Source organism: Pseudorca crassidens, chromosome 3 (genome assembly GCF_039906515.1).
Source record: "Pseudorca crassidens isolate mPseCra1 chromosome 3, mPseCra1.hap1, whole genome shotgun sequence".
In the NCBI taxonomy this organism is placed as follows: domain Eukaryota; kingdom Metazoa; phylum Chordata; class Mammalia; order Artiodactyla; family Delphinidae; genus Pseudorca; species Pseudorca crassidens.
The window spans coordinates 31,145,002-31,157,672 of record NC_090298.1 but is presented as its reverse complement, the minus strand read 5'-3'; the positions used below and the strand labels follow the sequence as shown (position 1 = coordinate 31,157,672).

Here is a 12,671-nt window from a genome sequence, read left to right as displayed (position 1 = left end):
ACTGAATGAAGTGAGGCTCTGTGACCCACAAAAATGAAAGTACCCATGTCTTTGGCATATGGTGAGCTAACTAACAGAAACAACTCCTATGAAGAGATGAAATGCATCAGGGAATATACCTTGAGCTTTAATCCAAAAGTTCTTCTTAACCAAAGTCTATTCATGGGCTTTCAGGAATCACCAAACTTTCTGAAGTTGCCAGCAAGATTTTCTGTCGGTATATTTTGCTGGAGAAAACGTTCATAGCTTGATTTTGGGAGGTGGCAAACTTCTTCTCTAATGGACTACATAGTAACTATTTTAGGCTTTCTGGGCCACATGGTCATTGAGGCAACTACCCAAATTCTACCACTGTAAGTACAAAAGCAGTCATGGACAACAGTAAATGAATGGGCATGGCTGTGTTTCAGTAAAACTTTTATTTACAAAACACAGGTTGCAGGCTGGATTTGGACCACAGGCTATATCCTGCTGACCCCTGTTGTAATCCATCACACTCTTAGTAATTTACTTCTAGGAATCAAGGACTCTGAAGTCCAAATCTTTCTAATTCCTGAGCAATTTTAAAATCCATTTGAAGATATCAAAGAGATCGATTCATTCTTCTTTGATCTACTCAACTCCAACGACCTCTTCTAAGATACTTCAGCAGCCCCAACTATGGCTAACTCTGTCCACAGATGGTTCCTTTTCTGAAATCAAGAACTTTCTTTTCAACATCCTAAATTTCAACCAATCACTCAGTGTAAACCTGAGTGTCCTTTTGCTGTACTTATAATGCACAACTTTTGTTATGGAATAACCCCCTCCTCATCATCATTGTACTACATTCAAACACCTCGGGCTCATGAATAGACTCAGGGATATCATACAAATATGCCAAATGACTATCTACAAATTTAGATTTGGTGGTCATTAATGCTCCCACAACTCTTCCAGCAATTTTCCTCTCACACCATCAATAGCTATTCTAAGCCTTCACTGTCCTACATAAGGCCTCATCCCAACACCTCCTAACACAAAACTAGGAAATGACCCTGTGACTACATGGTGATACCTTCAACTGCCTATCTAAGGCTCACCACCTATAAACGTACCTGCACATGAGCCCATCCTTATCCCTCCATTCCCAGTGTAAATAAATTCCCTCCTCCCACTCAAAGCTAATTCCTGCTCTTATGTCTGATCTCTATCACTACCACCTCCTCAGGGACTTTCATAATTACTTAGTATGTTTGGTATTTGCAGAACCGTGTTAGTTTTCTATTGCTGTGTAACAAATTACCACCAACTTAGGGGTTTAAAACAACTCCAATTTATTAGCTAACAGTTTGGGGGGTTAGAAGTCCAGTCACAATCCAGAAGTCTGAATTTTCTGCTCAGGGTCTCATAGGCTAAAATCAGGATGTCGGTAGGGCTTCCTTCTGGAGGCTCTGGGGAAGCATTTGTTTCCAAGTTCATTCAGGTTGCTGGCAGAATCCAACTTCCTGTGGGTGCAGGACTAAGATGCCTATTTCATTGTATCTGTCAGCTGGGGGCTGCTCTCAGCATCTAGAGGCTGTGTCCTTGCCACATGGATTCCTTCACCTTCAAAGCCAGCAAATGAAAACCTTTCTCTTGTTGAATCTGAATTAGGCAAAGCCATGCCCCAAAATCTTTGCAAAAACAATCTCTTCTTGACATATACACACTACCATATATAAAATAGATAACTAATAAGGACCTACTATGTAACCCAGGGAACTCTACTCAGTACTCTGTAATGGCCTATATGGGAAAATAATCTAAAAAAGAGAGGATATATGTATATGTGCAACTGATTCACTTTGCTGTACACCTGAAACTAACACATTGTAAGTCAACTATACTCCAATAAAAATTTAAAAAAAAAAAAAAAAGAACAGGGGAAAAAGAAATCCCTTCTTTAACCATAGCCCTTGCTGAAATGGCTAAGAAATAACCTCCTTAAGCTTCCTAGAGGTCACCTGGTTTGTTTGAGAAAATCTGTGAGGCACACGCTTCATTTCTTGAAAGAGTCTTTAGTGTGACTGAATATTCTGACCTTTTGATCTTTCTGAGGTTTTGGCAAAAGGTTATATAGCCACACCCTGGGCTTTTTCCTCTATGCCACACTTTCAGAAGCAATTTCTTCATTTTAACATTCTTTGCCATCTGGATAGGTTCAAAATTAACTAAATCATCTAGTACTCATTCCTTTTTAACAAGACTTCTCTCAGTTTACCTTTTTGCTCTCATATTTTATTATAAGTAGCAAGAAGAAACCAGGCGGTACTTTCAACATTTTGCTTGGAAATCTCCTTGGCTATAGCTATGCACCCAACTTCATCACTCAGGTTCTGCTTGCATCTTCAAAGCCTTGAACAGAGAATCACCCTTGAGTCAAATCCCTCGAATTTTAAAATCCTTTTTGCCAGGGAGAGCCCAATCTCTTTTAAGGGCTCATCTGATTAGGCAGGATGCACTGAAGATAATTTTCCTTTCTTAAAGACAACTGTGCCAGACAATATAACCTCATCACAGAAGTATCTCATCATAGTCATTGGTCACATCCACACCCAAGGGGAGGGGCAGGGAATCTTGGGTGCCTTCTTAGAATTCTTCCTACAAGGACTGTGTGTGTAGCAATTCTGAAATTACTTTCTATGGACTATACCACTGAAGAAATGAGAAAATATACTGGTGATGCTGGAGGCCAAGTTTCTCACTGGAGAAGTGAAATACGAATATGGAATGGGGAAAGGCTAGGAAGTTGGATTAGAATTAGATATATCAGGGTGAACCCATGATTTTTTAATATACTTTGTTTATTTTTTGATTGGTTGGTTTATCCTCCCAGCCCCAGCTCTGTCTTCTGAAATTGTCTAGAAGCATTAACACCTCAGCAGCAATGAACATATCCAGTGCCCAGATGTTGATTTGTAAATAGAATTCCCTATTCAAAAGAGCCATGGAATGCTACAGAAATCAGAACAGAAAAGTACAAGGTGAGCCAGGAACTTTTGTTGTGCCAGAATGTAAGAAAGTACCCCCCAAATGATGGGGATATGTCAAAAGGATAGAAACCAGTGTTATGGGGTTTCTATTAGATAAAAAGCTCTGGAAATATTCAGAAACTGCAAAGAAACACAATGTACTTTAAATCACTGCATTTTTTAGAGTTTATATTTGCAGTTAAAACCATCAGTTACAAATGCTTAAGGAAATAAAAATATACCTAGAATTCACAGTTTACAATATTTTACTCCTAAGAAACAATATTTACCATTAAAAGGACATGACTAAAATATTTCATCTCCAAATAATAAGGGCAATTTTCTCGAGTGGCTGGATATCAGAATAACTACACGTACTATTCAAATATAAATACAGCATCTGAAAATACCTTTTCCCCAGAATTCCTTATAAAGCTTCTAATCTCCATAATTAAAGTATACTCACAGAGAGATGGCCCACTAAAATATTCAAGAATTCTGGTGTCCCCTGAGCCTGTCCCCTCCCACTTTAGCCAAGTAATTATGAAATAAATGGCACAGAACTGTTTTAATGTTGAAAAAGAAAAAGGCTGAAGGCAAACTATGTGTCTAAGAGTTTAAAGTAATAGAGAAAAACACTCTCTGGGACTTCCCTGGCGGTCCAGTGGTTAAGACTCCGCACTTGCACTGCAGGGGGCGCAGGTTTGATCCGTGGTAGAGAACTAAGATCCCACATGCCGCAGGGCGCGGTCAAAAAGAAAGAACAGATAAAAAGAAAAACATTCTCTGATTGGAAGTAATGTACTAACATTCTCGTTTAGAATAAGTAAGTTTAGATGACAATATAACTACAGTTTTTAAAGCATGCTTTTGAATGGTTTAAGGGTTGATTCCTGTTTATCCTTGTCCTACTTTCCTAATGACTTAAATCTGAAGAAGTAAGGTCCCATTTTCCCAGATAATATAACCAATAAATCCCATGAACCCCAGATCAGTGACCTTCATATTTTAAAGACACAGCAGAACCTGATTTTCAAAGGCTATCTTATAGAGAACTCCAACACATAAAACAGACAAAATTGGACCTTCTCTGGCCGAAGGAGGAGGCCTGCTGCCCCTCACTCACACTCTAAGGCCTCTCATTCCACCCCACTACAGGCCCTGAGGCACTGGCATACAATCCCAAGACTGCAGAACATGTAAAATGTGGCTCCAAACAATAAATGATGTAAAGGTTCCGGTGTGATCAGAAAAAATGTTTTTCAGATGCATAAAGGAAAAAATACAGAAACGGACATCTTAATAGTGATTATATTGGGGTAGTAGAGTTATAAGTATTTTTTCTTTTTTTATTTTCCAAATTTTTAATAGTCAATAAGAATTAGTTAGAAACCCAATAAACTATTTTTAAAAGGTATAAATATGAATACTCTCCCTGTAATGTAATGCATTGTGTTGCAGTATGCAACAGAAAAAAAAAATTCTGTACCACTATAGGTACACATTAAAAAGAAATATACACATACACACAAAGACACAAAGATTAGAGATAAAAATCTAACGATATAACAATTTAATAATCTAATTAGAAAGGCCTGTTTATGTTTGAAGTACATAATGTTTTATAATAATAGATCAGATATATTTAATAGTTTCCTTTAATGTCCTACTTGTTGAACTTTCCAGTAAAGCCACAAGTTAATAATTACTCTTGGAATCAGAAAAGAAGCTTAGAAATTAAGAAAAAGTGTCCAATGAAATCTGCTTCTTTCAAATAATAATTCTTGCATTTCTAAAACCCATCACTCAAGCCAAAGACTACAATTAAGTTACAAGTAATGTTTCCTAAACAAATAGTTAATTATATTTGCTTCTGGAAAATGGAGAGAGTAAATATTAACCATGATTTTGAAATCAAAGCAGAGATAATATTAGACAAGATTGGGAGAGTTATAATATTTAGTTACAATATACGGTTGTTTCTTGCATATTGGTAATTAACTTAATATTTTAATTTCCTACATTTCTACATAGATTTGTTTATCCACCCTCACCCTACTTTCCCAATAATCTTACTATATGTAATATATATATATATTTATATAAACATATATATATTTCTGAAACTGCAGAAACAACCAGATGCAGAACCAACCAGATTTCTTTCTTCTTGAAATTTTCTTGGCTAAAACCTAAATCCACAAAGTCTTAAGTCTTTTTATAACGTAAGAAGCCCTGAGCAGCTGAAATCATTAAGAGCTTAGAAACTGGCAAAAACTTCTCTTCCTCATATTATTTAAGCAAAATTGTAACCATAAACTAAAAAAGAATAAGTTAAATAAGAGTTTTTAAAGCTTTCCTTTCCACAAACCCATTGTTTAAATGAAGTTTTAGATTCCCAAAAGCTTCAAATAAAACAGATAAAAACAGAACTATTTGAGTTTAAGATAGGGAGATTGATCTGGAGCCCTATCTGCTTTATTTCCTTATCACCATCACCCTCAAAACAACATCTTTGGTGGAATCCTTAGGGCAATGATTTTAAGATGAGGGGAGAGAAACTCTAGTGGAATACGTGGGGGAAAAAAAACACTATTCAAGCCACCACTACAATATAATTGCATATAGCATTATGTTTAAATTATATTTGAATGCTGTTTGAATCATCTAACACACACTGGACACTCAATAAACAGTCAATAAACAAAAGGAAAGGCATAAGACTGTGATCCTCATTAGGATTAAGAAGCATTTCACTAGGCTTCAGCAGAGGGCAGTTTGAAACACACTGTATTAATTTATTCCAATAGCTCAACTAGAGCGCCTAAAATAGATTACAGTCAATTCTCATTACTCACAGTAGTTATGGTCTACAAAGTTCTGCAAACACTGAATTATCAAATACAGGATTAGATTGCTGCAAGTCTCTGGTCACATTTTTGTCAACCAATCAATACATAACTTTGTTTTATATATGTTTGTGTTTAAGGACATCTTTTATTTAACACATAGAGTTGAGTCATTAACAATGAACTCATAGCTAACAGCACTATAACTCTTTCCTGAATGAAGCTTATCTAACACATGTATTTTCTCTATAAGGCACATCAAAGACTTTCTTGAACTTAGGTAACACTTGACAGGACTACAGCAATTCAGCCCTGGGGGCCATTTTAAACAGCAAGATCACCAACAAAAAGCACAAAAATAAGAAAAATGTAGCACTAAATAGACTTCCAAAAGGACACTTGATTACAGCATGAGAACTGAAACAAGAAGGTATAGCATCGCCTTGCTCAAATGCTTTTTTGCCACCTGCCAGATGCATGTCTGGAAGTTACCATGAAAGGGCTGTGAGTATTGATTTTGGGTTTACAAAAAAGTTTTAGCAAGTAGGTGAGCTTGCAAATACAGAAATCACAAATAATGAGGATTGAGTGTATTTTCTTAGACAATCAAATCTCATGTAAGATGCTGACTTAGGCACAACCCAAAAGGTACTAGAAGAAGGTACTAGATAGGAGGGGAAGAAAGAGTGAAAATCAGAATTCAAATGAAGGCTCAAAATTCTACATCAACCATATGCACTGACACTTTAACATACCTTTAAATCATTTTTATTTATGTATAGGAGAGATTTACTTAGAGAAATATTACAACACATAAAAACTACATAAAGTCTTAATTTCCACTCATACAGTGGTAGACTTGATATAATACATAATAAAAACCTTTTAAAATCCAGAATGCACAAAGTGCTGCACAGTGTGGTCACTAAATTAAAAATTGCATTATTGTTCCCAATCCATCACCCCTCCCTGTATCCACAACCTCTGACATGTGGTACTACAGTTCCTCTCACTAGAGACCAGATGTTACTCATGGTCATGTGATTTGCTTTGGTCAGTGGAATGTTCGTGGACATGATATGAGCAATGGCTTGAAATATGCTTTCAGAGTTGGAGTTTCCTTCTTGTATTTCTGCCATCACCATAAGAAAAACATGCCCTCAGGTAGTCTGTTTGTACAAGGAGGAACAGAGTCACACAGAACAAGCCTACACTCTATCTGCAGCTTGGAGCCAAGCCCAGGCAAGAGCAGCCAACCCATATATATGTTAGCAATTATAAATAAGCCATTAAGCTTCATAGCATTATTGGGACTACAGTTAATTGGTATTTAATATACATTAATTTTAAAATATCATTATACCACTAAAATCCTTTACATAAAAAGATTGATGAGACCCTTTTTCAATCTTGTCCTAAAGCCTAGTACATAGTAGGTTTGTGGTAGACTGTATTTCAAAAGATGGCTGCATTCATATCTCGCAACCCCTGTGATACTTTACAATGTGATCTTGCCATTCACCCACCAAATGGTGAAGTCTATCTCCTCTCTCCCCGAATTTGGGCTGGTCCTATGATGCTGTGTAAGACTCAACACCAGACCTTAAGGAATCTGAAGTTCCCATGTTCATCCTTCATGGAACCTAGTCACCAAGCAGCAAGTCAAACCACACTAAGTGTCTACCACACTGTGAGAAAACCCAAACTAGACACGTGGAAGGAGAAAGGGGGCAGGGTTGGAGGGAGAGAATGTGTGCGTGTGTGTGTGTATGAGAGAGAGAGAGAGAGAGAAGGGGTAGGGAAAAGAGGAAGAGAGAAAGAAATGCCACTGGTGAGAGCACCAGCTGTAAACCATCAGAGTGAGGTCATTTTGGACTTTACAACTATCCTAGTGCCCCAGCTGACACTATGAAGCAGAAGAACTTCCTGGTCAATGCACAAAATTGCAAGAAATAATAAATTATTTTTAAGACATTAACTTTGGGGGTAAATTATGGCAGCACCAACAAGTTGTTAGTAAATGTGTACTGAATTAATTAAATTCACTAAAATATTGTGTCATACTTACCTTGGTGTTGGCCATATCTACAATATACTGGTCTCCCTTTATACACTCCATTACTTCAAAACCATCTCTGTCAATCACTTTGGCCTGAGAGCTTCCAGATACAACAAGAATCATGTCTCCTGTGTTACTGTACTGTAATGACTTGATCTGATGGCTATGAAAAAAAAAAAGACAATCTGGTAAGACACTGAGCATGTTTATACTTTCACTTATTAAGCACTGTCAGAAAAACAGTCATACAACTCCACAAATTGTTAATTCTACAAAATCAGGAACATCAACCTCAAATGGGCCCTCAACACCAGTGCCTACCCTGTTAAGTTCTCCTCCCACTCTCCACAGCAATCTATTAAAATCTCTACTCGCCTTAAATCTTCAACCCAAACAACTCCCCCTCTGTAGCTGTTGATTCTTCCTGCTCTTTCCCAGAAGAAACATATAAGAACTGCGTCAACGTCCTCTGATTACTGTTATAAATGTATCTGCTTCTGAATGCCTCTCGTGCTTCTTCCTTTTGATTACAATGGTGAAAATGAACCTCTTCCTGCCCCAGGCATATCTACTACCTATATTCTGGATTCCACCCCTTTCCAGTCTCCTCAGTAACTTCTGACTACCCTCCCTCTCTCTCCTCCCCTTCACAGCTAAGCTATCTAAACAAGTTTTCATCTCCCTCCTTATTTCTCTAGCACTGTAGTATCCTTTCCACCCTCACCACCCCACTGAAAGTGATCTTGCCATGTGGCTGTAGTGAATGCTACGATGTGCCACCCAGATCAATCCTTTCAGGACTGAAGTACTCATTCCCCCAAGCTTCCAGGATTTGGCCTGCTGGTGGCTTACAACTAAACTAAACCCTCAGGAATTTCCCTGAATCGCAGAGAACTCCCTCATCCAAGGTTATGTTACCATCCCAAAACATCCCACAGTCAATGACTGGTCAATGTGCAGTAAAATGGTCCAGCCCTCTGTTTCAATCAGGAATATCTCAGAAGGGTTATTCCAGCTTCAGATCTCCCTGCGGGAATCAGCTGAGACTGCTGTTGCAACTACCGAGCAATTCAGTTCCTCCATCTTCCTAATGCCGTTTCCCTGCACCTTCTCTCCTAGTGGTTGATCCCAGAAGCACTCCTCAACAAACCTCCTACATGCAAATCCTGAAGTTTCAAAATGTTTTGGGGGAACCTAACCTGAGAGACTTGGTAGCAAAAGTAGACCTGTGAAGTCCACTCCAGTGGTGTCACTGACTGGTTAGCAATGAGGACCCCATCTCTGGTGGTACATAGTCCCTGATAAGCTGCAGCAGCGCAAATGCAACTGCTAAAACTGTTGGTCAAAGGGAAGGCACTGGCTGGTGCAATACTTCAGGCATTTGAGAGGTACAGGAAAGGAAGTAATTGAAAGGTCTATGGAACTGGGTAGCTTATTGCTAGGGGGCAGTCAGCGCAAAAAAGAAAGACAATGAAAGGCTGAGGATGATTAATCACCAATTAAAGACTACAGACTGAAAGCCGGAGGGCCCATTTAGCAGCATATAAAGACAGGGTTATTGCTCTCTGTCAGGTAAGTGCTATGCAGTCACTGATCCCATAAAGCAGGTGTTTTCTACTTCTATTAGGAAGGAAGACCAAAAGCAGTTGACAGTCATATGTAAATCAACAGCAGCATACATTTACATGCTTGAACCAGGGCTATGTTAATTTTCTAGTCCTTTGTCTTAAAATAGTCCCAAGGGACCTGGATCACCTGGAGAATCCAAAGAAATTCATGCTGGTCCATGATCTCCATGACAGTATGTTAACTGTATCAGGTGAGCAAAATGTCTAAACTACATTGGTTAGAAACACTCTCCCCAGGAGATGCGAGATAAAACCTAGAAAAGATCAGGATACTGAGAAAAGGAGATGTGGGGAAGATCCACATAGACAGATATATGAAAGTGGACACCAAAAATGAAGCTCTTTGTATCCACGTTAACCTCAGAGAGCATCAACCTTAAAAGAGGCAATGAACAACCATGCAGACAAAGTTAGGTGGCCAGTTCAGCTGACATTAGCTAGCTTTTGTCATCGTCCACTCCACTCTTAACGCAATAGGCTCATAAATGAAACAGTGGTGCTAGCAGGGATGAAAGTTATGCATGGGAATGACAACAGCTCTCCAAAGTTGACCTAACTATTGCTGAAGGTCCCACCCGCCAGTAACAGAGGCCCATGGTAAGACCCCCTCCCAAAATCAATACTAAGCTAATAAATATGTAAAATACATAATATGAAAGACTGTGATGCGTGTACAGGGAAAAACAGAATGGGGAAGGCAGATAGTACGTACCAAGGGGGCAGGAATAAATATTTTAAGTGGAGTGGTCAGGAAGTAGGTGACTGAATAGTTTATCAGGTAACTGACGTAGTAGGTTATGCAGATATTTTCAGGAAGAGTGTTCCGAGAAGAGGGAACAGTTACTAGAAAGGACCTGCAGGAAGAGAATACTTGCTTTGTTCCCAACGTGGCTGTAGAATGAGCAAAAAGAACAGGAGTTGGAGATAAGGTCAGAATGCAGCCAGTGGGGTGGTGCAGATCATGGAGGGCCAGGTAAGGCACCAAAAGGACCTTGGTTTTACTCTCTCTAGAAGAAATGAGAGGAAACCCACTAGAGCATTTTGAGCTGAGAAATGACACAATCTGACCTATTCTGTACAGAACCACTTTTTTGGCCTGGACTATTTTATAGTCTGAAGTCTATGGAGCCCTTCTTAGAATGTTTTTAAACACATTAAAAAAAACACACTAGACACACCATGGAAATCATTCATAAAGAAATAACTATAAAAATATATATTTTTTTAATTTGTGACATAATATGGAGTTTCTACACTAATGTATCAAGTAACTAGGCCTAGAGGCAGGTCTGATAACTTCTGTAATTTCAAAGCAGTGATGATCATAAACAATATATCTTTCAATATACCTGTAACAATGGTAATGTGATATGAAAGCATCTGAAATTTGCAGGTACACCTGTGACTTTGTTGTCTACTTTCATAATTAAAGGAAATGCTAAATTTCAGTTAGAAGTTAGTGAAAGGAAAGAAATTTTTATCCAGGTTCACAGAAATTGGGAGAACCAGACATTGAACTCATGAGCCATAGAATTCTGTATAACTATAATTAAGAAATTAAGTGACAAGGTAGAGATCTTATATAGAGAACTGAAAATAAAAAAAAAGAAATATGAAGAAATTCTAGAATGAAAAATACATAACTGAAATTTAGAACTAATAAATGGGTTTAATAGCAGAGAATTAACAGTTAAAAGATCATTTTTAGATTGAAGCATGGTGAGAAAAAATGGAAAATGCAGAAAAAAACATAAGATACACATTAGATGTGGTAAAAAGGTCTCATACTGGAATTGCAGAATGGAAGGAGTGAGAAGCAAAATGTGCAGAGGTGACTGTCAAAATTGGAAACATGATAAAAGACACTAAACCAGAGATTCAGTAAGTATTATAAACACCAGAAGGATAGTAGAAAACCACACCCAGGCATATCATAGTAAAACTGCTGAAAACTTAAAGACAAAAGGAAAACGTTTAAAACAGCCAGAGTGGGGGAAAAAAATTCCTTCAAAAGGGTAAAAATAAAACTAACGGAAGACTTTTGCAAAGAAGCAACAAAAGCCAGAGGACAACGCAATGATATCTTCAAAGTTCTGAATAAAAATAACTGCCTAGATGGAATTATAGGATCACTAAAAATAAAGACAAAATAATTTCCCGAAAAACAGAAGCCAAAAGAGTTTGTCAACAGCTGACTATACTAATGGAAAGAGCCCTCAGGCAGAAAGAAAATGACCCCAGATAAAAGCATACAGAGTATGGTATGAAAAATAATAGAAAGGGAGGATATATAAGTAAATCTCAACGACTACTGACTTCATAAAACAACAATAATATATCTGATGGGACTTAAAATGTATACACACACACATACCCATATATAAAATTGAAATACATGAAAAGAACTGCAGAAGTGTAGGAGAGGATAAATGTAGTTACATATGGTAAATGTTCTAAAGTCTTTGTATTGACTGGGAAGGGGTAAAAGTACTAATTTTTAATAAAATTTCAGTCTATTATTAGAATATATGATGTAATCTTTAGGGTAAGCACTAAAGGAACAGTAAAAGACACTAACAAGCCAACTGAGAGGAGAATATATAGTATTAAAAAATTAATGCAGGGACTTCCCTGGTGGTGCAGTGGTTGGGAGTCCACCTGCCAATGCAGGGGACACGGATTCAAGCCCTGGTCCGGGAAGATCCCACATGCCGCGGAGCAACTAAGCCTGTGTGCCACAACTACCGAGCCTGTGCTCTAGAGCCTGCGAGCCACAACTACTGAAGCCCATGTGCCACAACTACTGAGCCCACATGCCACAACTACTGAAGCTTGCACGCCTAGAGCCCGTGCTCTGCAACAAGAGAAGCCACCGCAATAAGAAGCCCACTCAACGCAATTAAAGAAAGCCCCCGCACAGCAACAAAGGCCTAACACAGCCATAAATTAATTAATTAAAAATTTAATGCAAAGGAAAGGACAGTAAATGGGAAATCAAACAGGCTGGACAAATAGAAAACAATGAATGAGATGGATGACTTATGCTCAAACTTATCAGCAATAACATTAAATATAATTAAATTAAGTATTACAATTAAAAGGCAAAGTTTTTAAGAATGATTAAAAAATAAGCTTTCACTTA

At 37.9% G+C, this 12,671-nt stretch overlaps 1 protein-coding gene across 2 annotated transcripts in view; it reads right to left on the bottom strand.

Moving 5' to 3' along the window:
- The window catches only part of WDR70 (WD repeat domain 70), a 313,153-nt gene that overhangs the window by 203,358 nt on the left and 97,124 nt on the right, over positions 1 to 12,671 (bottom strand). For both annotated transcript variants that reach the window (XM_067730546.1, XM_067730545.1), the window contains exon 8: positions 7,911 to 8,064. In XM_067730546.1, coding sequence (XP_067586647.1) covers positions 7,911 to 8,064 — 154 coding nt within the window. The remainder of the gene's footprint in view (positions 1 to 7,910; positions 8,065 to 12,671) is intronic.